This window comes from Lissotriton vulgaris, chromosome 2_1 (assembly GCF_964263255.1).
Source record: "Lissotriton vulgaris chromosome 2_1, aLisVul1.2, whole genome shotgun sequence".
In the NCBI taxonomy this organism is placed as follows: domain Eukaryota; kingdom Metazoa; phylum Chordata; class Amphibia; order Caudata; family Salamandridae; genus Lissotriton; species Lissotriton vulgaris.
Window position 1 is genome coordinate 1,769,887,890 of NC_141687.1, and position 27,935 is coordinate 1,769,915,824.

A 27,935-nucleotide genomic window follows, 5' to 3' on the forward strand; every position below is an offset into this window, starting at 1 on the left:
GTCTTGACTCTGTCCTTGACCCAGAGGTCACTGACCTTACTGATGCCAATAAGTTCACATATATGGAATCCCTTCGTCGTCCATAGACTGCCCAGTCTCTCCACAGCATACAAGGGGGTTGCTCTAGTTATCTTGTCCGTCCACCCAGTGGCCGTAGTCGCACTACCCCATACTCGTACCGCCACCCCGGTGGGGCCCGTCAGATTCTTCCTGGCATCTCTGGAGTAGAGTGCCCTATAATAGTCGCCCCCGGGTAGCTGCCACCTATCCATCTCGAATGTGGGATTCGGAACAGGACCGTATATAACATGATTGATTGCACTCAGTTGGGATGCCCAGTAGTAGCGTTTGATATCAGGCAGCGCTATACCACCTTCGTACCAGGGCAGAGTCAATTTTGCCAATCCTATGCGGGGCCTCCCACCCCATACCAGCTTCCTCTGGAGGCTCTCTATCTCGCGGAAATAACTGGCAGGCACCAGGTCAAGTGTATTTTGGATGGCATACAGGAATCGGGGGAGAGACAACATCTTAAAGAGGGTCGCTCTACCCAAGGGGGACAACGGCAAGCCACACCACGCCGCGACATCCGATCTAAGCCGGGCAAGCGGAGGCAGCAAATTCCTCTCATAGCGTACTGTGGTGTCCAACGTTATGTAAATCCCCAAGTACTTAAAGCCGACACACGAGACCGGTATCGGACAGATGCGGGGCAGGAAGGGCAACTCTCCTGTAAGAGAGTAGATACAGGACTTGGCCCAATTGATGACCAAGCCAGAATTTTTCCCGAAGGAACTCAAAACGTCAAACAAGACTCCCAATGACTTAAGAGGAGAGGTGAGGTACAGCAAAATATCGTCCGCGTACAACGATATACGATCCTCGAAGTCAGGGGACCATCGAATGCCCTTGAGCGAGGGTTCCCACCGGAGCCACGCAGCAAGGGGTTCAAGGGCAAGCGGAAAGAGCAGGGGCGACAAAGGACATCCCTGCCGCGTGCCGCGTCCGAGAACAAAGGGTTCTGAGGCCTGACCATTGACCACCACCTGGGCCAGCGGTTGCTCATATAAAAGCCTGACCCACCCGATGAAGTTAGGGCCAAAGCCAAATTTGGCAAGGGCTGCCCACAAATATGACCATTCCACCGTGTCGAAAGCCATCGAGGCGTCAAGTGAAACCAAGATGTCCAGCTCACTAAGAGACCCCGCCCTTGCTAAGACGCAGTGAAGACGACAAAGATTAAGCGTGGTGTTTCGATGGGGGATGAATCCAGATTGGTCCGGGTGTATCAAATCGCTAACCACCGTTATCAGCCGATTCGCCAAAAGCTTAGCCAAGATCTTGGGCTCCACATTTAAAAGCGAAATCGGCCGGTACGATGAACATTGTTCACGGGGCTTTCCATCTTTATAGATGACCACAATGGACGCCAGTCTCTGATCCCGGGGAAGGGATCCGAGATCTCGCGATGCAGAGAACATCCGACGAAGATGCGGGCCATTTTGTCAGAGCAGGGCTTGTACAGCTCAACCGAGATGCCATTCGGGCCTGAGGCCTTCCCCGAGCGAAGGGAGCGGATAGCGAGCGCTATTTCATCAGCGGAAAAGTCCGCCTCCATAAGCTCCTTGTCCGAGTCCGACAGGCTAGGCAACGTATTATCCCGAAGCAGCAAGTGCGAGTCCTCCTCTGGCCTATCCGAGACCAGCGCGTAAACCTTCTGAAAGTGCTGGGCAAAGACCTCAACTATCTCAACCGGGTCCACCACTCGCGTTCCATCCACCTTTTCAACAACAGGCACCACCCGATTCAATCTATCCCTTTTGTCCAACCAAGCAATCAACTTTCCCGCTTTATCACCAACATCATACAAATGCCCCTGTTGCTCACGATTCATTGCCTTGGCCGCATCAGTCACCAGAGCTCTGTAGTCAGACTGTTTAAGGGCCAAGAATGTATATCCTCGGTTGTAGCCCCAGACTCCATCCTCTCCTCCAATGCAGTAATGTCATTTTCCAGACCAACCACTTCCGTGTTCTTACGCTTCCTCTCGCTAGCAATCAAGGACAGAGTTTGACCACGAATCACAGTCTTATAAGCCTCCCACAAGGAGATGGGGGAGGACACCGATTCCTCATTCTCGGCGAAGTAATAATCCATGCACTTAACAATTTCAGCTCTTATTTTAGGGTTACGAACGTGCCAGGGTTTAATCGGAGCAACCCGACCCCGGTTTCCAACTGTACGTCAATAATGAGCCAGAGTGGGGAGTGGTCCGAGATCCCCCTAGCTAAATGCCTAATTTCCCTTACAGAGACCATCTGCACCGCTGGTATAAGGATATAATCAAGCCTCGAGAGACTCCCATGAGCTCCCGAGTAAAAGGTATACTGTAGCTGTCCGGGGTGCAGTTGCCTCCAACAATCCGCTAGACCCAACGTTTCCAAAAAGTTGCCCAGCCATAGTTGCGATGTCGGGAGAAGTCTGGGGGGGCTACGATCTTCATCACCGCTGACAACCGAATTAAAATCACCACCCACAACCAACATGCCCTCAGGGAACCCCAGAACCACCCTACCCAAATCAGAGAATGTAGTGGATTGTAGACCGGGTGGGACATACACAGATAGAATGCAGATCGTCTTCCCCTCCCAGCGGCCCGTAATGGCCGCATATCGGCCTCTATCATCCAGCACAGTGTCATCTATCTCCAGGGGGAGGGAGTTCCTAACCAGGGGGAGGGAGTTCCTAACCAGGACGACCGCCCCCCTCGACCCAGTGGTGAATCCAGAGTGAGCCGCCAGGCGGTAGCCCCGTCTGCTCAGTGCATGGCACGTGTTTCCTATTAGATGCGTCTCCTGGAGTAAAACAATATCTGGGGAGCAGCGCTTCAAGTATTGCAAAACTATCCCCCGCTTTATCCTATCGCCCAGACCATTGACGTTCCAGCTCAGTACCCTCAGCCCCCTACCCCCATTCCAGAAATAAGAGCAACGCCCCCCCGCCAAGAAACAGGCACAAGAGATAAGATATGCAACAAAGCGCAGCCTCAAAACAAACAAGAAAGTAAAGACCCCCCCATCTCCCCCAAGAAAATCCCCAAAACACCCCCCCCCACCCTGCACCCCTGCGGTTTACTAAAAAGCCACCCCAACTTGCAGTGTGCCTGTCGCCCCATTGAACTAATTGAGATAATGAATTAAAAATAAATGGAGACTGCTAAATCTTTAGAGAATATAAGGTTTGTTCCATCTAGTATCGAGTTAAATTTGAAAAAGTGCTCCGTAAGGTAAAGCAGAAGGCACTAAGTAGAAACAAATTCTTCTCAAGTAAATGCATAATATCACATAAAGGTGCCTCTGATATGTAGCAGCATGCCAGCATCAAGTCTACAAGGAAGGGGAAATGTTCCACAAAAGTTGGACACGCTGAAAGAATACCAGTGGCCATGGGAAACATGGCATGTATAGTTGAATCAACCTCCTCAACGTCCACACCAGAAAGAGAAGTGGCCAAGCCAAGGGCGTAACAAAGGTCCCTGCAGGCCCTGTGGTGCGAGGGGAGGCATACCCATACTGGAGGGGGCGTCAGCCCCTACTGATGTGAGTGTGAGAGGAACCCTTCAGCATATCATGCAGGGGGGCCCATTTACGTTTTGTTACACCACTGTGCACAGCCAATGCCAGTGGACATGGTGAAGGAAGGAGGTGTGCAAATGAGAACCACAGTGTTGTGAAGTTCCTACTAATCCATAGGACCTGCACATTGTTTGGACAAGATAAACTGAGGGCTTGGTGTCAAGACATTGATTTCAGACACCCCACAGGATATGTTGGTCTATAGACTAGATAGCTCACACTGATACCATAAGCCCCCCTAACCTACCAGGGAGCAAATAGTTTCTGGCAGCCACTAAACATGACAGCCCTGATTCCTTAGGAATCATGGAAACAGTACAGAGCTTTTCGCTCAGTCACTCGTGCTCACTGATGCTCAGCGAAATATACAGAGAATACACAGTGGAACATTTTCAATAATATTTATTGAACCAGTGTTATTCTTTCATAAAATACGTTTGCTGCAATGATTAGTAGACAGAAGCAGATAAAAGTGATTGCAAGTACCAACAACATAAATAGTAGATATAGTTCTACCATGGTGTTAAACAGTTGTATACTTGCAGGCATATAAACAAGGCAGTAATCTAGCGTACTGTTACTTTGCAAACAGTACTGTACCTATAGTGTGTGTAGGTGTCGAACAAAGATTTCCCCCAAGGGACGCTCCAACCCATTACCTAATGGGATAGAGAGAAGGACCTCATCTTGGTCTCGAGTGGGACCCCCCTCTTGGAATGTCAGACAGGTGCGTGGTGGATTCTCAGCATGCACTGACCCTCAGTGTCAGTGGAAGTATCTCCTCTACTAACCTATTGGGATGCCTATCATTTATAATAAAAGGTGGCCTCATGATGTGAGGGTTAGGTTATTGATGTTATGGATATGTAGATAGAATTGTTACCTTGAGGATGATGATAGGATGACTTTTGTACCCAGTGCGTAGAGAGGCCTAGTACATGATATTCTAGGCATCATGATAGTGTTTTCTGAAGCTGGATGTGTAAACCAAGTATTTTCAGAGACACTAATCCAACATTGTCATGCATGCAAATGTGTGCAAAAGTTCACAGCTGAAATGTTATTTTCTAGGGCAATGTAAGAAATAAGCTGCTATGCAACATGGGCCTAACTCGAGAATATAACAGAGGATAAAACCGATTTGGGTTTCAGTTCCTTGTGCACACAGGACAGCAGACAACAGCACCTCACTCCCCTGCCTTGCTGCTTCTGTCAGAAGGCTCTGAACCTTTTGCTGGATTACGACCGCCCTGACAACCACTGAGACCTCCCCCCCTATGACCACAATCCGCACCAACTGCCTGCTCTCCTGGACCAACATAAACGACGACAACACCATCAAGATCATGAACACCGTCCACTCCGGTTCTCTGTCAGACCCTTGCCCGCACCACATCTTCAACAAAGCCAGCTTCGCCATCGCACCCCCTCTCCGGAAGGCCATCAACATTTCCTTCGAGACAGCTACCTTCCCGGAGAGCTGGAAGCACAGCGAGATTAACGCCTTACTCAAGCAACCCAAGGCGGACCCCAAAAGGACTCAAGAACTTCTGGCCCATCTCCCTGCTCCCGTTCCCGGCGAAGGTCATCGAGAAGACCCTCAACAAACAACCGACCCGCTACACAGAGGAAAACAGCATACTGGACCCATCCCAGTCGGGGTTCTGCAGCAACCACAGCAACGAAACCACCCTCATCACTGCAACCGATGACATCAGGACCCTGCTAGACAATGGATAAACCGCGGCCCTCATCCTCCTGGAACTGTCAGCTGCCTTCGACACGGTCTGCCACCGCACACTATGCACACGCCTCCTTGACACCGGGATCCAAGAGAAGGCCCTGGACTGGATCACCTCCTTCCTCTCTGGCAGAACACAGAGCATCTGCCTCCCCCCTTCCTCTCCGAAGCCACCGAGATCAACTGCGGCGTACCCCAAGGCTCATCCCTCAGCCCAACGCTGTTCAATGTCTACATGGCACTGCTCACCCACGCCGCCCGACTGCACGACCTTAGCATCATCTCTTACGCCGATGACACCCAGCTGATCCTCTCCCTCACCAAGGACCTCCACACCACCACAACTAACCTCCACGAAGGAATGAAGGCTGTCGCTGAATGGATGAGGAGCAGCCAACTGAAGCTGAACTCAAACAAGACGGAGGTCCTCATCCGTGGATCCATCCCCTCGGCCTGGGCTGACTCCTGGTGGATGACCGCACTGGGAACAGTTCCAACACCCACCACGCACACACGCACGCATGCGGCCTAGGGGGCATCCTTGACTCCACCCTCTCGATGACTAAGCAGGTCAACGCCGTCTCCTCCTCCTGCTTCAACGCCCTCTGCATGCGCCGCAAGATTTACAAGTGGATCCCCACCGAAACGAGAAAGACAGTAACTCAGGCCCTGGTCAGCAACAGGTTGGACTACAGAAACGCCCTCTACGCAGGCGCCTCGGCCAAACTCCTGAATCGGCTTCAACGCATCCAGACGCCTCTGCACGCCTGATCCTTGACATCCCTCAACGTGGCCACATCACGCCCCACCTGAGAGACCTGCACTGGATCCCCGTCAACAAGAGGATAATCTTCAAGCTCCTCACCCATGCACACAAGACACTCCACAAAACCGGGCCAGCATACCTCAACAGACGACTCAGCTTCTACACCCTCACCTGCCAGCTCCGCTCCGCCGACCTTGCCCTTACCACATTCCCCCGCATCCGAAGAACGACCTCCGGCAGCAGATCGTTCTCCCACCTCCCCGCGAAGGCCTGGAACACCCTCCCCACCCACCTACGGCAGCCCCATGACCTGCTGTTCCTCAATTCCTGGCTTTTTGCGCAGTAGCAGCATTCCCCCACCCACAAGCACCTTGAGACCCTCACGGGTAAGTAGTGCGCTTTATAAATACTTTGATTGATTGATTGATTGATTGGCAGGTTTAGTCTTCCGCAAATCATTAAAGAAAACACCCCTGATTTGTACACGTCCTGTTTTGGGTGTGAATAGGGTTGTGTGGTGTGCAGCCGAATATAAATACCACACCGTCACACCATGGAATCGTTGGTATCTGCCATGTGGTCTTCATTCCCCTTTATCACTTACCTTCCCTAAGTCATGGCCTGGACCATGAGGAAGGTGATTGGAGGGTGAATCATTGGATCACCTCTCCCAAAGGTTACATGATGGGCTCACCAATAAACCAGACATAACATTCCTCCTTTATCCTAAATTGAAAGCAAAACAGTGAAAACAAAAACAGTCACAAACACCTGGTGAAGGTCTTTCTAGGATGAAAATCAAGGAAACACATGAGAGCTAGAGCTAGAGATAGTGAGAGAGATAGCGAGAGAGAGAGAAAAAGAGAGAGAAAGAGAGAGAGAAAAACACAACATTAGATCAGTGCAGCAAGAAATCTCTCAGCCAAGAAGATTACACAGGGTGTGGTCGGAGATTATATCTCCCTGCCCCATGGCGAGTGGCTTCTTCTCTCCTCTCACCTTGCCCCACTAGTGATGGGGACGTGCTAAAATCCGAGGGAACATAAGGATTTTTTTCAGAGAAAAAATGACTCCCAACTTCAGAGGCGGCAGGCACAGGCACAGCTGACTCAAGGGCTGCAGGATATCGGGTTGGTAACATGTCTTCATTGTTTTGCACCTCTGCTCAGGGGGTTGTAGAGATATCATCCCCAGACCCACTGACTGGAGTGTGATAACGCCTAAATAAAAATATGTTCCTGGTGATTGTCTCTCCAGACCTCTGTGCAGTGAGCATTGTTCCTTTTACTGACTGCACCTTTCACAGATCAATTTCAAATGGAGCGTGAAGTTGTATCGGGGGTATCTATCCTTCACCATCACCAGATCTCCAACTGTGATGGAACTGCATTTGGCTCTGCGTACCCTGGACATAGGTTCATTTGGTAACTGGTGCCGTTGCAGCGGTGTTGGGTGATACTCCCTGAGGAAAACATATAAAGCACACTCCATGTTTTGTCTGTTGGTCACTGCAATGTGGAGCACCTTGTTTAGAGTACGCATAAAATGCTCAGCTCCTCCATTGGATTGCGGCCAGTGGAACATGATTTTCCAAGGTTGAACACCACAGGACGCAAGTACTCTGCGAACTTCTGAATCAATAATGGAGGGCCATTGTCAGTGCGTATTTCTTTACTTATTCCCAGTTGCAATGATTTTTTCTAAATGAGGTACTGTCTGAATCGCAGTTGTTGAGTCCATGATTTCAATCTCGGGATATTTTAGAAAGTGATCTATGACTACTAAAATGTGTCTACCATCTGGGAGACTGACAAAATCTGTGCTGGCCCTCTGCCAGGGAAATGGTGGGATCTTCTCAGTGATGATCGGTGCGGGTGGTTCTGCCGGTCCTGTAGCTTGGCATAGGGAGCACTGGCGAACTGTTAGTTTTTGAGAGATTATCAAAGCTAGGAAACCAAACTTTTCACCTCAAGCAGAATCTAGCCTTGACAATCCCTTGATGAGCCAAGTGAGCGAGGGCAACCACCCTCTGCAGTAGAGTTCTGGGAACTACTAGACAAGAGCCTATCAGGAGACAGCCATCAGGGTACACTATCAGTTTGGACCAAACATTGTACAGGGAGGCTAACATCAATCCGATAGGGGGCCTTGCCGAGTAAGGTGCTCCATTGCCTTGAAACCACAGAGAAGGTGGCCAGCTGGAGATATTCATCGGTGGTCATGGTCTTGATGACCTCAGCTAGCGTGATAGGAAGTGGACGGGAACATTCCAAAATCAACCGTACATATGCTTCCACTTCTTCGTTGTCCAACTCTTCACTTTAAGTGGCCTGTTGGGCATGTCTTGAGTCCAGGACAGTGGGCAACCATGACATTATACTCTTGTAGTTGTCAGATCCACTTTTTGATCCTCGGGTGGGTTTTGAGGATGGTCCACCGAATGGGGAAATGAGGGGTTTGTGATGAGAATGAACAACAGAAGGCTGGCCATATAGACGCAAGTGGATATGACAGCAGCTCCAGTGCTCAGCGATGGCCTACATTTTGATGTGTGAATGCCATGTTCAATCTGTGTCAGCACACAGCTGGTGTACGCCACTGGAGCCTATTTCCTGTTGTTTTCTTTTTGGAACAACAGGGGACCAAGGCCAATGGGACTTGTGTCCAACGACAGTTCTGATTCATGGGCAGTGTTGAAGTACACCAAAGTGGTATCAGCTTACAGCACTAGCTTAGTTGTTTGGAAAGCTTTTTCCTGCTTCAGTTCCAGATCACGTTGGTCTTTGTTAGTTCTCTCAACGGGCTGTGAGATCTGTCAGGTTTCGAATGAATCGGTCACAGTATTTAACTATACCAAGGAAATGTGTCACTCCTGTGATGGTGTTGGGCGGTGGTGCTGCTTGAATGTCCTGGGCATTTACTGGATCAGCTAGTACCCCATCCTGGGAAAATCAATAACCAAAAAATGCTATTTCTTTCTGGAGGAAACAACACTTTTCCTTGTGAAGTGTGAGACCATTGGCTTTAAGGTGTTGGAATGTGGCTCTCAGGATATCGAGGTATTCTTCCAATGTGGAGGCATGCACCAAGATATCATCACTGATGTTAGGGACTCCTTTAAGGCAAGCTAGCACGCTCCTTATAGTGTCCTGAAATACCTCCCCCACACTGGAGACACTAAAACTGAGGTACTTGTACCTTCTCAGGCATATGTTTGGTGGAGAAAGTGGTGATGGCCAGAGAATCGGGATCCAGCATCAGAACCCTGATCAACAATGGGGAAACAGCGGCCCTCATCCTCTTGGACCTCTCTGCGGCGTTCAACACCGTCTGCCACCACACCCTAGTGAAGCGCCTCAGCAACATCGGGATCCGAGAGAAAGTACTGGAGTGGATCATCTCGTTCCTCGCCGGAAGAACCCAGAGAGTCTGCCTCCCCCGTTCAGATCCGAGGCCACCGAAGTCATCTGCGGCGTACCACAATGATCTTCCCTCAGTCCAACCCTCTTCAATGTCTACATGAGCCCCCTCGCAGCCATCGCACGCCAACACAACCTCAACATCATCTCCTACGCCGACGACACCCAGCTGATCCTCTCCCTCACCAACGACCCCACCACCGCCAGAGCCAACCTACACGAAGGGATGAAAGACGTCGCCGACTGGATGAGGAACAGCCGCCTCAAACTGAACTCAGACAAGACGGAAGTCCTCATCCTGGGATCATCACCCTCCGCCTGGGACGACTCCTGGTGGCTATCAGGATTGATTTCCCAACCTTTTGCTCGTAAACAATCAAGGATCTGGTCTAAATGGGACTGGACCTGATCTTGCGTCTCACCTTGAATCAAAATGTCATCAATATAATGACACACCTGTATTTGTGGATGTACGGGCACCTCAGACAAATGCTCCGCCACCAGCCGGTGACAGATCGTAGGACTATGTACATAACCTTGAGGAAGACTCCTAAACGTCATTTGACGTCCATTCCAGGTAAAACTGAATTGTTCCTGACACTCGGGGGCAATTGGAATCGAAAAGAAAGCGTTAGCAATATCAATAGACGCATACCATGTACCTGGATGCTTCTGAATTCTCTGAATCAAAGTAACAATGTCTGGCACTGCAACAGCTAAACGAGGTGTGTGTTTGTTCAACTCTCGATAATCAACAGTCATGCGCCAAGAATTATCACTCTTGCGCACGGGCCAAACGGGATTATTCCAAGCAGACGTGATCGGAGTTATAACTCCTGCATCAACCAAATCCTGAATTGTGGCACTAATTTCTTCATGACCACCTGGAATACGATATTGTTTCTGAGAAACTACTTTCGTAGCTTGAGGAATTTTAATGGGGGGCATCCGTAAACGGCCAACCCGTACGGGTCTGGACGAAATGTAATGCTTGGTTCCAAATTGATAACAACCATCATCCAAATGCAAAGTCATTCCTTTCAAAATATCAATTCCAATTATATATTCCAAAAGTGGTACAACTAACACAGAATATTCTTTACGGGGAATCCTACCAATTTTCATCTCAAGTGTAGTTTGCACTGCGGGGGTCTCTTTTCCACCTAAACCAGTAATTGTGAAGAATTGTCCTTTAAATTTCTTTGATTTACCATGAATTAAAGTGGCCTCCGCTCCTGTATCTACTAATGCTCGGGCCCTTTGGATGTTACGATGTTTCCAAAAAATCTCAATATCTACATAGGGTCTGTTGTCTCTGTGAGCCCACCTGCGTACTGGAGCTTGACCTATTTCCTAGTCATTTTTACTGCGTTCTGTCAACCAGGACAAATCAGGATAAATGCTCTCAGGTTTCTTGGGTATCAAAATGTCCTGTTCATATCCATCTCCATTACGAAATGGATTTTTGTCATTTTCATAGTACTGTGAATTACGATCAGAAAGCCTGTGACGATCCTCCCTTCTCCTCAGCTCAGGGGAATAATCTCTCTCATCTCTATTTCGGTGGGAAGCACGATCATCTCTCCCCCTTTCTTTTTCCCCCTCTCTCACTCTCACATTGTCACGATGAGGGGACACATCACGGTCATAGCGCCGGTCACCACGGCGAGCAGAATCCACACGACGCCTCTCATCACCACTGTCATCAGAACCATGGTCACAATCATTCTTCCGCACACGACGGGCACCCTCCTTCTGATCCAAACCACGCTTACGAAATATCTCCCACAAGCGATTATTAGGTTCGCCATCAATGTCCTCCCTTTTCACACCATCAGCCAAAAGTGCAAGAAACATATCACGTCTAGAGAATTTATAATCCCCAGCAGTACGACCCTCAGGTCGAGATTGTCTCTCAGGTTTAAACCATTCCCCCAACTCACTAAGCTGACGAACAGATTCAAGCACCGTAGACAAAGGATTGCCAGTTTGATTAATCAACAAAGTCATCATAACCTGCTTATAAGCAACAGGCGAAGAACGGATAATGCGATTACACACAGAAGATGTTAAAAGACCATCCAACAGTCTGTCAGAAGTACTGAGAAAAATCGCAGTTTTCATCACTTCCTCTTTCAAACGTTGCGACGCATCGCGCAAAGTGTACCACGGCTTGTCATTGACAGGCCAATCAGATTCAGTAGGGTATTTATGGTTACAGCCTTCAGTCGCAAGCTGGAGCAAACTAATCTGGCCAGCACCATTATAATTTCGAAAATGATCTTGTACAGTAGAATCGGAACTCAAAGAGCAAAATTATAAACAATCAACAGCATCAAGCATAATACCGGCAGCGCCCAGTTCATAAGGGCACACCATCCACGTAAGCAGAGCCTCACCGGGCCGTTGACGAAATCGTTGTAAAATGTCACTAACCTCCTGTTGAGTAAAATCCTCAATGCAATCCAAAGCAATACCAGCTGGATTACCAGGAGCTTGTTGTAATTTGCGACGAAATACAGGATGAGCAGAAACGTCCGGAAGAGCTTCCGAAGAAGCCTGAGTCTTAGATTTAGAAGAACAATCAGGGCAAGATATGTCACCAAAATGGGAAGAGCGACCACGGTCGCCAGGAACAATATCCTTGTCACAGGAAGCAGATTTACAATCACACCCGGAGCGAGAAGACTCGCGCTTGTCACCCTCCTCAGCCGAGGAGTCAGAAGCATTCGAATCCCAGATATTACCATCCCACTCGTCAGGGTTCCAATCCAGTCCGGCTTTCGCCACGACCAGACGCACTTTCCGTGTAGACACACGACCACGACGGTGTTTGTATTTATATCTCGCAATGCGAACCGCAGCCCTTTCGGCTATAGTTTGATAAGTCTCAAGTTTGTCGGCAAGCAATTTATTCTGACAGCGCAAAAGAGTATGCGCATTTTGCATTTCAACAAACTGTCCTTCCATATCCACAAACTGCTTTCGCAACTGAACAAACCTCTCATGAAGAATTCTGTATGCATTGAGCACAATCCAACCTCTGCGTCCCAAAATAGGAAGCTCATCACCCTTCACTACTGGCGCTTTTTGCAAGCATGAAACCACATCAGCAGGCTCCGCCTGCTCCAAACAGGAAGACCAATTCTCACTCAAACCAGTAGAATCGGCCCACTCACGGGCCAAGGCCTCGTAAGGCGTTGATTCCCAGCCGGGAATTTGAATAGGCAATTTGAAAACAGATGTCGATTTTTTCGAAAACATGTCGACACACAAAAAATATATACACAATTATAAACAAAGAAAATACGTACGAGCCGAGCGCAAACCAACAAGATTAAAACAATACAGCGCACACAGGCTTCGTAAACAGTTCGTGACGCCAGATGTAACGACCGGATTTTCCGCCTAGATGCAATCAGCTCCTAGGAGCCCCTCTAATCCAGCCGGAACGTAATCACCTCCCTCCTTAGAACGTATTTACAATGGGTACGGATATATGTATGTACATTTTGTACCTAAGGATGGGGAAATAGCAATAAACATGCGTAGGTTTTCTACAATATCCTATTATCAACTAGTCTCGCGGCCACTTAGACCCAGACTAATCTACCCTGGGGCAGATCTGCTCACTCAACACGCAATCCGGCGTGTCTACACACGGGCCTGCAGTCCCAGTGCTCTCATTAACACACGGTTCACAATCCGGCGAACCTACACACCGTATCCCTCCGGTGCTCTCATTCACACACGGTTCACAATCCGGCGAACCTACGCACCGTATCCCTCCGGTGCTCTCATTAACGCCGTATACCAACGACGATCACTTTCCTATGAATACTTATAAGAGAAATCTCTCATTTGTCTACTCGGGATAAAACTACGATAATAGAAATTGGTATGGTTTTCCGAATTATAATATGTACCTTCTGCTCCTGGCATCAAAGGTCCCCTCGCTTCCTACTTATTTGGTCACTCCTTACCTGATCGGGATTTCACATCCGTTCATGCAAACAATGCTCAACTAGAAGAACAGGTTACCATGATTGAACAAGAATACAAGGCACATGTCGGTTCACTAGGAACTAGGGTGTTTTATTACAATAAAAATAAACACAACACTACACAATATATATGCTGCAAAGAAAAGTAAAGGTTAGAGTGCGCGCTTATCAAGGAAAGGGCAGAGATCACCTGGTTAATATGAAGTCGGGGCTCGGCAGTCATCTAGGTTCCATTCTCGTCTCTGTGTCTTGGCTCGTCTCGGACTCACACCTCAGCAGTCACAGGTACACGTCTGCACCGCTATGCTCAATCTCCTCTGCTTCCCTCCAAGTCACTGGAACCTTGCTCGCTAGTAGCTACCGTCTCTCTCTCTCCGTCTCTCTGTGCGCTCCGCGCTATTTCTCCTCCAGTCTTTCTCAGAGAGTCTCAGTGTTGGAATCTTTCTCGGACTTCAAAATGGCGATTGTCTGCCTTGAAAATAATTAATGGCTTAGATGCTAACGGCTAGCTGCCGCCTACAGACTAACTGACTCATTGCCTAACACTTTCGCTAATATCAAAGCCTGTCCCTTCATGGAAAGTTACGGCCAGTAACCTGCCGCCCACCAAATTCTTGTACCTCCCCGTACCAAGGACACGTTCCCAGCCGGCCGGCCTGAAGTTGTGTCTTCGGAGTGGAGAAAAATACAGTCTTTCGATAAGGGCCAGCCTGAACCGGTTCTCTCCAAGCGAACAACACCTTGAAACTAAAACATTACACTGTCCCGTTTAAGGCCTACAAGGCCCAAAATACGCATAACTCCATGGAAGATATACTAACACTCTTGCAAAAGGATGGATCATCACTAATACTTATATATCTATCCCCTAGCTTAAGTTTATAAGCCCTGATCTAAAGAAAAGGGTACGAAAATGCACTACTGTGCCTCATAGATAGGTCCTACTTATAGTCCTAATCCCTATACTGTAAGGGTAATAGACTGGAGTCATCCTCCATCATTCTCCCTCTAAAAAGGGCTGGAAAAAGTCGGTCATTACATACCTCAACGACCGCATGACCTTCTACAAGCCCACCCGCCAGCAACGATCGACCAGCCACGCCCTCGCCACCGTACACGCATCCGCAAAGCCACCGCCGGAGGAAGATCCTTCTCCTACCTGGCAGCCAAGACGTGGAACACCCTCCCCACCCACCTTCGGCGAACCCAGGACCATCTCTCCTTCAGAAAACAGCTCAAGACCTGGGTGTTCGAGCAGTAGCATTCCCCCCCCCCCCAGCGCCTTGAGACCCTCCCGGGTGAGTAGCGCGCTTTATACATGCTGTGATTGATTGATTGATTGATTGATTGATTGCTACTATGCGGCCCGCAAATTCATCTTGGAGAACTACATGGAGCCACTTACTTCTGCCATGATGTCATTGATGGTTGGCATCAAATGACACTCTGGCCTAATGGCTAGATTGGATAAGCACATGCCAACACATATCCGAACTGGCATTGGCTGTTTGGGTCTGCGCACTATAACCATTGGGGACACCCACAGCATCAGTCCATCGACCATCTCAATTATGTCCGCCTGCTCTAATTTGATCAGTTCTTCCTCTACCTTGGGTCTCAGGTTTGAAAGCTACTCTGTGGTGTTTTAAGGCCACAGGCTGGATCAAGTCATCAAAATGGGGGTGTATCAGATGGTCTTTAAAACACCCTATGCCTTCAAACAGAGGTGCAAATGAATTTACCAGGTCATCCACGTTTGTAGATGTACACTGAAGGTGAAAGCAACAAGCTGAGACCGCTCTGTCATGCAACAACTTAGCAACATTCTTGAGCCTCCATTGGTAACATACACTTTGGTACGAATGGAGTGAGATTCGTGGGCAATCTCAGTTTTGAATACTCCTGACAGTACGTAGATACATTTACAAACACCTGTATAGAGGTGGGGAGCAAAGCGGGCAGAACTGACAGTGTCTGCATGACTGATTGCGCCATAATGTTGATGGATGGTCCTGTCACCACAGAGAAGCATGTTACACTTCGGGATATGTTTCCAAGGATATCTCTCTGGCTGCATGGCATGAATGATGTGACTTCCCCTTCTATATCATCATCATCCATGTCATCCATGTCTCCCTTGTCTTCTGGGACGTGCAACGCCTGCAGAGTGTTGCTTGGTTTTGTCACCTGACCCCTCTGAGGCGTTGATGAGTGACATACTTTTGCAAAATGGCTGACTTTGTTACATGCGGACCTTGTTTGTTGAATGCAGACTTTGTTTGTTCCTTGTGCTGGACAGGGTCCTTGGTGTAGGTATGAACCTCCACATCCATATAATGTTTTAAGCGCAGGACCGGGATTGGCACGTGCTTTCTGTTTGGCGGGGGCTCCTGTAGCAATTGCGTTGGCGGGTTCCATCTTGACTTGGCCTGGTGCTGCTGTGCTGCTCGCCCTTGGATAAATCTTTCAACCTATCCATCATCAGCATGTCCGCTATGGGCATTCCTGGGACCTGAAGGATGTTTTCTCTAAGCTTTACAGATGAACAGCTCTGGATGAAATGGGCACGGATTTCATTGTTTTCAACTGGTTGCGTGCACATGCTGGCAAGATCTCTCAGGCATGGATAGAAAGCATCCACTGACTCGTCAGTTAGTTGTCTGGCTTGGCTTAGTAGGAAATGCTCGTAGTGAGGGTTTGCGAGTGGTTCAAAATAGGCCATCAGTGCACATTTCAGTGTGTCATATGTGAACGTCTTTTACAACAGATTTTCCCAGCTTGTGGATGGCTGCAGTTCCCAGGTGCAGACCGATGGGGCATCGGCAGTAGTCTTCTAATGCCACAGCTGCAAAGTAGGTTTCAAGTTACTCTACTTATTCTTTCTACTTCAAAGTTTCGGGGATGAGGGATCATTGACTCGGAAGGGCTCAAGGGGGGGTATGGCTGACATGGCGCTTTCTGTAAGTTATTGGGGTGATTCAATCACTGAGCAACAGCACGTGCTCCCCAGGTTAGAGTTCAAACCACCACAGTAGAAGTTATTTTGCTGTGCAGAAGACAATGTCTGTGCCACAGGGGTCTCCAATGTGCCATCAGTACCTCACTGCCCTTTTCTCCGGGACAGATGTGAATGGCTCACGCATGAGGGGGAGGGGTTCACACTGAGCATTCACACAGGGCAAAAGGTCATACAGGCAGATCACTGTCGATGAATAGGGAACTGGAATTTATGTCATCATGACTTACCACCTTTAAACTGCAGAAACTGGTTCGTACTGCACGGTGCCCTCTCAGTGGCGGCTAGTGACATTTCAAAGTGGTGCGGCGTAAAATGCTAATCATACTGCACCATAGCGACCGAGCGTAGCGAGCGACCCCGAACCCCCCCCCAAGGAGTGTTCGGGGGGATTTCCCCCCGAGAAAATTTTGAAAAAATAGTGGGAAAATTGTGCATTTTCAAGCAAATTTGAGGAAGCAGGAAGGTTAATAAAGGTTATCTATGGGTCCAGCAGCCAGGTCTGCGTGGGTCTTGCTTTTGTGACTGGTGGCCTGCTTCTATACTCCTCCTTACTCACTGCAAGGGCCTGATGGGAGCATGTAGGCTTTACTGCTTATTGCAGATTGGTGATCACATGGACTAACAGTTAAGGAGCAGTGGGAAACGGTGGGGGAATATGAATATTGTGGCACAGAAGACAATTGTGGTCAATGAAAAATGAAGTGGAACAGAAGTAGGAAACCTAGTGCAGCGGAGGGCAGGATATATGAGAAAAGAGACAAGAGCAAGACAGAGAGAGCGTTGGAGACGGAGCACGGCACACACCAGAGACAGACACATACTATATGGCAAGTACACACACCAGAGGTGCAGCACACACCTGGGACACACACTGCCAAGCACACACACAGGCACAGCACACAGCTGGGACAGACACACGCTCTCTCCCAAGTACACACCGGGGACAGACAGACACTGACACACATACACACTGCAAAGCACACACATCAGAGGAGTAGCACACACCAGGGACAGTCACACACTCTCTGCCAATTTCCCTGGCTTCCCATCATCGGTGTCACTCTCATTTGGAATGTCCCTGGCTTCCCATCATTAGTGTCACTCTCAGTTGGAATGTCCCTGCCTCCCCATCATCTGTGTTAATCTCAGTTGGAATGTCCCTCTCGTGTCTTCAGTGGTGTCACTTTCACTTGTTATGTCTCTGGCTTCTATTCCGCAGAGTCACTTCCAGCTGGAGTGCCCCTGGCTTCTTTTCATCGGTGTCACTACCAGGTGGAATGTCCCTTGCTTCTCATTAGCTGTGTCACTACCAGTAGGAATGTCCCTGGCTTCTCATCATCATTGTCACTCTCAGCTATAATGTCCCTGGTGTTATATCATTGGTCTTACTCTCAGCTCAAATATCCCTGGCTTCCCATCATAAGTGTCACTCTCAGTTTCAATGTCCCTCATTTCCCATCATCCATGTCACTCTTAGTTGGAATGTCACACATCAGACATGCAGCACACACACACTGCCAAGCATACACACAGGTGCAGCACACACCAGGGACAGACACACCCTCTCTGCCAAGTACACACCGGGGACAGACAGACACTGACACACATACACACTGCAAAGCACACACATCAGAGGAGTAGCACACACCATGGACAGTCACACTCTCTCTGCCAAGTACACACATCAGACATGCAGCACACACACAGCTCCAAGCATACACACAGGTGCAGCACACACCAGGGACAGACACATGCTCTCTGCCAAGTACACACCGGGGACAGACAGACACTGACACACATACACACTGCAAAGCACACACATCAGAGGAGTAGCACACACCAGGGACAGTCACACACTCTCTGCCAAGTACACACATCAGACATGCAGCACACACACACTGCCAAGCATACACACAGGTGCAGCACACACCAGGGACAGACACACACACACTCTCTGCCAAGCACACATCAGGCCCAGACACACACACCTAGTACTCTGCGAAGCACACACATCAGAGGCGTAGCAGTAGCACACACCAGGGACAGACACACACTCTTCTCTCTGCCAAGTACACACATCAGAGGCGCAGCACACACCGGGGACAGACGCACACTACCAAGTACAAACACACACATTAGAGGCGCGCAGGACATCCCAGGGACAGGCCCACACACTCTCTGCCAAATGCACCCAGGGACAGACACACACACACTTTGCACTTATACCCCTACACTGCCCCAGGACAGAGACCCGGGGCACTGCGGCCTGGGGCAGACAAGAGGGCTCTGTCCCTGGCATAGGGAGCGATTCACCAATCACCAGATCCGGGGCCCCAAGACTCTTAAGGGCCCTTGTCGGGGCCGAATACCACATTTACAGGTCACAAAGGCCGCTGCGCCCTATAAACACCCCACTTCCAGCAAAGGCTGGATGAGGTAAAGGGCAAAGGCTGCAATTAAGGGTGATGCGTCAGACGGCCGGATGCCTTGGGCATTAATTTGTACTGGCTGTTCTGCTTGAACCAACTCTACTGTAAGGCATCAGGAAAGCAGGAAATTATGCAAGCCATGGGGTTAGCAGAGTAATCAAGAGGCTGCACTTGTGTGATATTAATAATACACAGGCCTGTTGTTCATGAATGGATGGATGCACAGGGCCCCTTAACAGAACAAGCTCCTCCCCATGGGGATCTCGGTTTACCAAAGGCACAAAACATCGGATGGTTTCCAAAGACTACTCGACACACAGCCTCATAAGAAAGATTTAAAGTACATAAGAGAAAAGGAGCGAGAAAGTAAACACACATCAAGTAAGACTGAAGGAAAGAAACTTTATTAAGGCTCCGCATGGGTGCTCGCATACCGCAGAGTGTTGCAAGCAGCACAAAGCATTGCACCAATAAACTAACTTACCCTTCTAAAACCTGCAGATGCAGTGCAAAACTGGACAGTGACACACAAGCGCCCGCACCGCTCTAGTAAATAACTGGTCTAGCAACAATAATAGGTAAAAGCATTTTTAGGGACCGGTTTGACAAAGCCTCCTTCAGCTGAGACCATATTCCATGATTTAAACATACATTCTGGAATGTGGAGCCCTCCGCTCCGGAGAGAGAATTAGAGCAATACAACAGAATTTATTGTGCACACTACACCTCCCCATATGATAGTGAATAGAAGCATGGACAACTAGGTTTGGAAGAAAATCAGCACACAATTACCAGATAATTGTCCTACAATGCAAACTGTAGCTACAGTTAACAATAACATTACAAAGAAAAATATATATTGGAATACAGAGTGGGAGCACCGCCACTGCTCAGTAGGTTCTTCTTTGGATGTGTGTCTGGAGCTTTTCCCTCACCCACAAATAAGACAAAAACATGTCAGTGAAGCCTCGGCTGCATACATTGCATGCGTTAATGCATAAAATATGTATTTATGAATGGGTGGCAAAATATTTTATTATCTCTGACAACTCATACCATTTCGTGTTATTCCAAGGTGCCGTTCACTGCTCTGATTGTACACTGTGAAGCCACCCCGTATTTACATCGTTAGCTCTCTGAACTGGTACTATCAGACGCAACTCTAAAATGCCTTTAGGCAAAACCAATAACCCTAAAACTTCAACATTCCTAAATGGCACACACGTCTGTCTTGCTTTCAATTTACTGTTCACATTACTTTAAAGTGATCCTGCAATGATATTGCTGCCCTGTAATGGAGGGAAAATGCTCTCCTCTTCCCTCGGACTTTCACAAGCGCTTAGCTTTTGCAGTCTCTGTTCTAAAGAGCAAGAATTTTTATAAAATTGACCCTACAAAGTTTTCAATGCATCAGCTGATACGGTATGCGATCAACACACTATGAGGCACAGGTGCCTAATTGACTTTTACTTCACATAAACATATGTTTATTTTTGCAAATCCTGCGTTCCTATTTGATCCTCTATTACCGTGTTGGTCATGCATAGGAGTAATGAATCGTGAGATCTTATTGGGAAAGGCATTAACGCTACAGCACATTCCATGTGTGAGGCAAATGTATTCAACTGGTATTCTGCTGAGTCATCAACTCAATAGCATGCTTAAGAAAATACTGCTGATTCAACATTTGCAGGGGGCAATTACTCATGATCTCATTTGGGGCTAAAGCTCAAATTCGATTATTTATTTATTAAGACCACGCATTTAGAATTCATAGATGTAAACGTATGGACAATAAATTGGTTGTGAAAGAATGTTCATGTATTTTTTATGAAGAGAACATCTTGTACCATCAAGGCCTCCCTTAAACCTAGAACCTAAATTATTCAGCTGTGACGATCCAAGAATGCAGTGTTTGTGATAAGCAAGATACATGTGTACGGCTCTACAACTAAGATATATGCCTGCAAATGCTAATATAAGATCACTTTTTAGCCATTTATGATGAAAGGATTGTCACAGAAGACTGGTAAAGGGGATAGGTTTGTGTACGTAAAAATGGATACCAACATCATTTGTTCAAGTCACATATCATCCCTATCAAAAGGGCAGGAACGACCATAGGGTTGAGCATTTGTTTTTCTTTTATTGTACCCAATGCAAAGGTCTGTTGGAAACTTCGATTTGGCAAACCTTTTCGATTTCCCTACTCCGTGTAACAAAATGAGCCTATTATAAAATGTACTAGGTTAAAAATATTGCTGTTCTCCTATGCAGACCGATTAGCACTCTCAAAAAGGTAAACCTGGAGAAATACATTCTGGTTACATTTTCCACTGTGCATAGAAAGTCTGAGCAATAGGAAAGTTTGTAGAGAAACCTTCTGCATATATTTTCTAGCTTGACTGCAGTTGATCATACTGAAAAATACTTAACTACTATGTGAGAATCTCTCTATGCACAAAATATCTTCAACTGGGTGAAGACAAACCAGGAAGCACTGCAAACCAACTGAAGTGGAACAATCGATACACCTCTGCAAAATCATGCCAAAACCTTTCCATCGGATACCCCTGGAAGGCCAGGTGTTTCATTTAGAGCCGGAGTCCAGAGAGATACTCCACTCATTGAGCCTTAAAGAGCGACCGTCAGCGAGAACAAACATATACGGGTGCTGCTTAGAAGCAATGCTGAAAGATGCTGGCCATAGCAAGTATTGACCCTAAAGGTGTCAGCACTGTCTGACTGACGAGGAACGATGAGGAAGCTAAACTAGCCTAGTGGGTGCTATCCCCAGTAATGCCCACGAGGAGACCTGGGTGCCCAAATTAAAGACATTTATGTTCATTCATACACTCCTATGGTTTGCACATTAGTAGATGATTAATTTGATATCCTGGACAAAAGTTTTCTCAGAGCTCCTATACACTTGGGACTTGCATGCAGCAGTAACACAAGCTCACAGGGCCCCTTTACTGTCATTAGTCCACATTCATCTGTGCATTTGAAACGGCAAGCCTCGGGGAGCTTTTAAAAAATGAAAAGTGTATTTATTTATTTCCCACATTTCGCCACATAATGGCAAACCTTCAATAGAGGAGGGACATATGCTGTGTCAATGAGTCAAGCACAAAAAGGAGGTAGACCCTTGGTGGGGCTGAAGGAGGGCTGGGTCATATAAACTTATAATCACAAAGAATTGCCCCCTCTCCAAAATAAATTATTCAAAATTGAGGACCAAACACACACTTATTTTAGTCCGGTCCGGTATATTTATTTATACCTTTCACTCATATTTTTTTAAATGAACTTTTAAATAGCAGGGAAAGATAACTCTACACAAACGAATAACAACAAAATACCTTACAAAAATAATTGACAAGAACACAAATTCACATATACACAGAATTATCAAACAATAAGCATAAACATTACATCCAACATTAAATTGCAGAATTAAGCAATGTGGGAAATCAATTAGAATGCAATTACTAACATCCAAAATTCAATTGCAAAATTAAGCAATGTGTGAAAAACATTCATCAACTTTTCTTTATATAAACAATAATGCAATTACTACATTCAAAGAGCAAAAAAGATATGTATCACTATTCTCCTGAAAACACTCTAGTTGTTATAGTTCGCTCTTGCTGGGATAGCCGACGCGTTTCAAGTTTGGACCATAAATGTCCAAACCATCTTCAGGGCTTTGTATTATTCTGTGTGATACTGTGTTGTTTTAGCTTTTTATCACTGGGCACAACTCTGTTCTTTAACTGTACAGCTGGGCGCTTGGCTCCACAAATGACAGTCTTGAACCACGCTATCTTGCGTTGCACCGGGGGCGGGGAATGTCTTGTTCTTTGTTCGTGCGCACCTTTAAATCAAATGGCGGTGCCAATCCAAAACCTTTTTGTGCTTTCTTATTTTCTTTTTTAGTCTTCAAGTCTTTCCACGTCTCCTGTGTGTTCGATAGAACGGAGACGTCTCCTCCCGTCTACCGCCCCGTCCGGGGCTGCAGTTGGAAAGCGTCTTCGCCTTGTGTTTACTGCTTGGCGGGTTCCGCTCTGGATAATAAATCTCTTCTTCTGCAAACGCACATCAGAGCTAGGAGCAACTGAGGAGCATAACCGCTATTGAGGGAACTGCGTTTGCAGAAGAAGAGATTTATTATCCAAAGCGGAACCCGCCAAGCAGTAAACACAAGGCGAAGACGCTTTCCAACTGCAGCCCCGGGCGGGGCGGTAGACGGGAGGAGACTTTTGCTTTTTTTTCTCTCTCCAGCGAGTGTGATCACTGGGTACTCCCTAACCCTCGCCTCCCATGGGGTAATTTGCCCCCCCTAAAGGGTAAGATAAATGATTGCCCTATTCACTTTGGTGTCAGGGAAATTACTGGTAATATCATTGTGTTGAAGATTTAACTTCACTTAGAATATAGGATTACACAGATTTGACCAAGTATGATTTTCATTATTTACATGTAAACTACACTAACTCACTACTGTCTTTTGACTTTATACAGGTCAATGGACCCCCTGAGTGGTTAGAGACTATAGGTCATAACCACAGAGTGGCACTACCAGTATAGTATGGTAAGATTGGAGCCCCTCAAACTGGTCCTGATGAAAGCCATGTACCCTATGAACATTGTGGCTGAAACATGTTGACCTACCCTCTAATACTCACATAGCAGTGATTGGATGATTGTTTTCTTAGTCACCGCGCCTTTGTTTTTAGATCCCACAGGTTCCCTCACTAAATAAAGTTATATTGGGGAACTTTTGATGGCTTTTCTAAAATCACTATTTTCTTTGGGCCCCCACTCACTTTAGAAAGTGCATCCCTGTCATCAGGTGTATGCCCGTCCTCCACCAAACGGGGTTTCTGGAGGGCGAGGACTGTCAGATGATGAAGCATGACACCTGGTGGTGTGTGATGCCAGTCCATCACTTTTTGTGAGATGCCCCACTTGTCACCTCATGTTAACTTGGTCACACTCTAGAAGTGGTCCCTATTTGTGATATAAGACTTTGACTGGAGGCTGGCCACCTTCTTGAGCCCTATTGCCTCTTGTTCCTCCCTCGGGTCTGTACCCGAGTCTTCTTGTGGTTTTCAGTTAAATACACCACCTGTCACACATTTAAGGAAGAAGACACTCATCATAAAAAATGCATCCCATGCTTGCAGAAATCACTATATTGCATGATTTTTCCTGGATTTTCTGGCAATAGCTAGACAACTAGACCCATCTTTCATACTAATACAATTACTTGGGGCATTGCTCCACAAAACCTATAGTCCTCGCACAGCCCTGATGTAAGTAGTTCCTCTTTGTTTGTGTGTCCGACTCTGTGTGTATATGTGTTTAATATGTGTCCGACAGTGAGTGTAGGTAACATGTTTGGTTGTATTTGTAGGAAATGTGTTAGCTTAGTATTTGTGCCTGTGTGTTTATGACTGACAAGCATATACGTTTAACATATATGGCTGCACAAGGTTGTGCGTGTGTCATATACAGACCAGAATTTATTTGTGTCATTCTTGTACACCTCTTATTTATCCTGTTAGAAATATTAAAATTACAATTGACAGAATGGAAAGAAAAAATACCTTGGAATGAATGAATTATTCACACATAGAATGAGGAAACCTGAATGCCGATAGAGAAAGATTGTGTTGGTACGTGTATGTGTAGCATTTGTCTGACCTTTCTATGGTTAAGTGGGTCTGTATGAAAGTAATGTCTCATATTGATTGTGTAGGAAGTATGCATGTATCTAAGAATGTGCACATATGAGATCTGTGTTTTTATGTGCCTCTTTTTATGTTAGTAAGGCATGTTTGGATGTTCTGAGTGTGTTTGTTTTGAAAGTACTCCCTGCTGTGTGTCTACACCATTTTGTCCAGTTGTCTATTTAAGGCATGTGCATCTTTCACTTTGGTACCTTATTGTGACTTTGGCAGTCCTCCTGCAGCACCGCCACTGGTCTATCTGCAGGAGGACCGCCAAGGCCATGGTGTGCCCACCCACTGGATTCAGAGTTGTATCCAGGATGGGCAGGCGGTGCTACAGTAATCTCACAGCTGTGGTATGTTACGCTCACAGGAGAGCCTAACATGCAGACCGCTGCAGTGAGAGTACCAATGCACTTTGCTACCTGGTGTGGCATGCACCATGCCATGAAAGCCACACCGTGGAGGAACAGGGTTGCAATTCAATGGGTGAACAACATTTGCTGCCCTGCATGCACCCCCCAGGCCCAGGAGTGGAATGGGGCCCTGTTAGGGCCTCCTTACTTCCATGTCTAGCACCCTTTTCATGGCAGGCTCACCGCAATGAAAAAGGCGGTGGAAATGAAAGTCAGAATATGCTCAACAGTGTCCCAGCTGCACCACCAGCATATACCTTCCCATTTCCAGACCACTGGTGCAGTGGGATCCTTGATCACTGAAGAACCGCCTGTCTTGTGGTGGTCCTACTGCCACATTCCTAATACGGCGGGTGGACCACCAGTGTGGCAGTGGTCGGACGGACACCACGAGTATGGCGGTCCTTTGGATCGCCATACTCACAATTAGGCCCCATGTGCTTTAAGAAATGTGTGTTTGGCCATGCCTGTGTTAGAAATCTGCTGTGGCATGTTACATGTGTTGTCTTAAGAATGTATGCATGGTTATGTTTGCAAAGAATAGCGGTTGTAAACCATGTTAGAAACACATGTGTTGGTTATGTGTCTAGTTATTAGAGCTGGCAGAGTGTTCACGGTTAGTGGAGTCCAGATAGAAAGAGGTAAGGGTACTGGGCTGGGCATATAAATGCAAGAGTAGTAATCAGGTCATACAAATGAGAGAACAATCATTGCAAATAGGTTTGTGCCCACATATGAAAGGGCACTGCGCTGCATGGACATTGGTGAGATGGGGCTAGCTGCACATTATTAAATAAGATGGCTATGGTTGACAAAGACTAGGCCATTATCAAATATTGCAGGTTTTTAATTTAAGTGACAGCAACTCCAGTAATGCCATCAGAGTCAAAGATCATGTGGCGTCACCTCCTGTAATGATACCAGGGTCAAACGTCATATGAAGTCACTTCCTGTAGTGTCATTGGGGGGGGGGGGGGTTATAGGCATATGATGTCACCTCCGCTAACCGTAGCATTTTGGTAAATCAACACCCATGCCTTCACAGCTCTTGCTATGACTGTTCAAAAGCTAACAGTTGTGACCTTCGCTTGGCTGTCAGATGTTAAACAAGCACAGCAACAGCTGTAAATCAAAGGCGTCGGAGCTACTGGGATTTCAACTCCCATGAGCTTCGATGCCTTTGTTTTTATAATTAAGACATTCTGCCCTCTAGGGGCAAAATGCTCTGATATCCTTATAGCCTGCTGTAGCTGGGCACATAATCAGGAAGGAAGGAATGCCAGAAAGAAGGAAGGAAAGAAGGAAGAAAGAAAAAAGAAAGAAAGAAAAAGAAAGTATGGAAAGAACAAAATTGGAAAGGAAAGAAAGTAAGAAAAACAAAAAGAAAGAAAAAGACAAATAAGATGGCAAGAAGAAAAGAATGAAGGAATAAAACAATGCAAAGAGAAAGAGGGAAAAAAGTAGAAAGAAGGAAGGAAGAAGGAAAGAAAGAAGGAAGGAAAAAAGAAAGAATACAAAATAATGTCACAGATGCAAATTAAATATGATAAACGACGGCTTTCTGCCTGGGCAAAGTTTATTAAAGAACCATCGGTGAAATTGAGTCCGTAGTAAACAAGTTCTGAAGCAAATAGTGAAGCCTTTAGTTTGTGTACTGCATGCATAGTAAAAAGAGGATAACCTAATACAGAACAGTTTCAAATTGACACAAACGTTCATGCTGTGAAATACCAGCAGTCAGATAAATAAATAAAGGACACTCCAAAAAGGAATTTACAATAGCATTGACAGAAGGCAGAAACTGATAAAGTGTTGAATGTGGCCTGTGTTCACACTGGTATAAAGTGGCTTGCTTTCACTTCAGGCTCCTAACACAAGAGCAAAAATAAAGTAATAATTATACTGTAAAACAAAAAGCTGGCAGTGACGGCAACTACCTTCTGTGCTGATATGCACATTGAGAGCACAATTCAGTCATTAAAAGTGAAGTTAAACCAGTGGCTGAAGTAGGCTGACCCATTGTCCTATGCTGTATGCTGTAGTGAGGGAGGCAAAATGTGAATGACACAAAAACAGACAAATGGATGAAGAGAGATGGCTAAAAGCCACTCTACTTAAGTATGTTATACAAATCATTTTAATAAACTTAAAATGTCTTGGTTATTGATAGACCTGAAAAAATCTTTGGTGTTTCACAAGTCCCAAAATGTATGCTTGTTTCGAAGGAAGCTACTGGCAGGAATGGAATCAGTCATCCTAGCTGCTATATTGCAAACAGTTAACAGATTATTTCAAGTAAAGTTCAACATATAACGGATTATTTTGTCTGAAAACCAGCATTATTTAGATAATCCTCAAATTTAAGATGGTTCAAAATGTGTATGAATTGATTACGCCACAAGTAAATGTGAATGTGAGCCAATGTGTCCTCTGTTATGATGAACCTATGTATGTCAACAGAACTTGCTGTAATAGACTGGATGCACATTTTCTAAAGCAAAAGTGGTCATACGTAAAGGTAATTGTTTAAAATAATTATGCAGTTACCTTATTTAATTTGTCTCCTTGAAACTGATCCACTATTCCTCCAGCCTTCAGTCCCTGGAGAGTTTCTTTAATGCAGTTCACCACAGTGCGGATAGCCTGGGCGGTCTTTGCAGCTGTAACAATTTCAGGATTGTCACGTTGCAATAAGCCTGACAAAAAAGAGTAAAGATAAATTTACTTTATAGAAATATATATATTCACGCTCCAAAATCCTTCCCACTCCT

At 46.6% G+C, this 27,935-nt stretch overlaps 1 protein-coding gene across 1 annotated transcript in view; it reads right to left on the reverse strand.

The window, feature by feature from the left end:
* LOC147733265 (sperm-specific sodium:proton exchanger-like) overlaps positions 1–27,935 on the reverse strand; it is a 4,638,748-nt gene that overhangs the window by 677,598 nt on the left and 3,933,215 nt on the right. Inside the window, exon 16 of the mRNA XM_086958943.1 lies at positions 27,712–27,860. Within this exon, the coding sequence (XP_086815069.1) occupies positions 27,712–27,860 (149 nt within the window). The remainder of the gene's footprint in view (positions 1–27,711; positions 27,861–27,935) is intronic.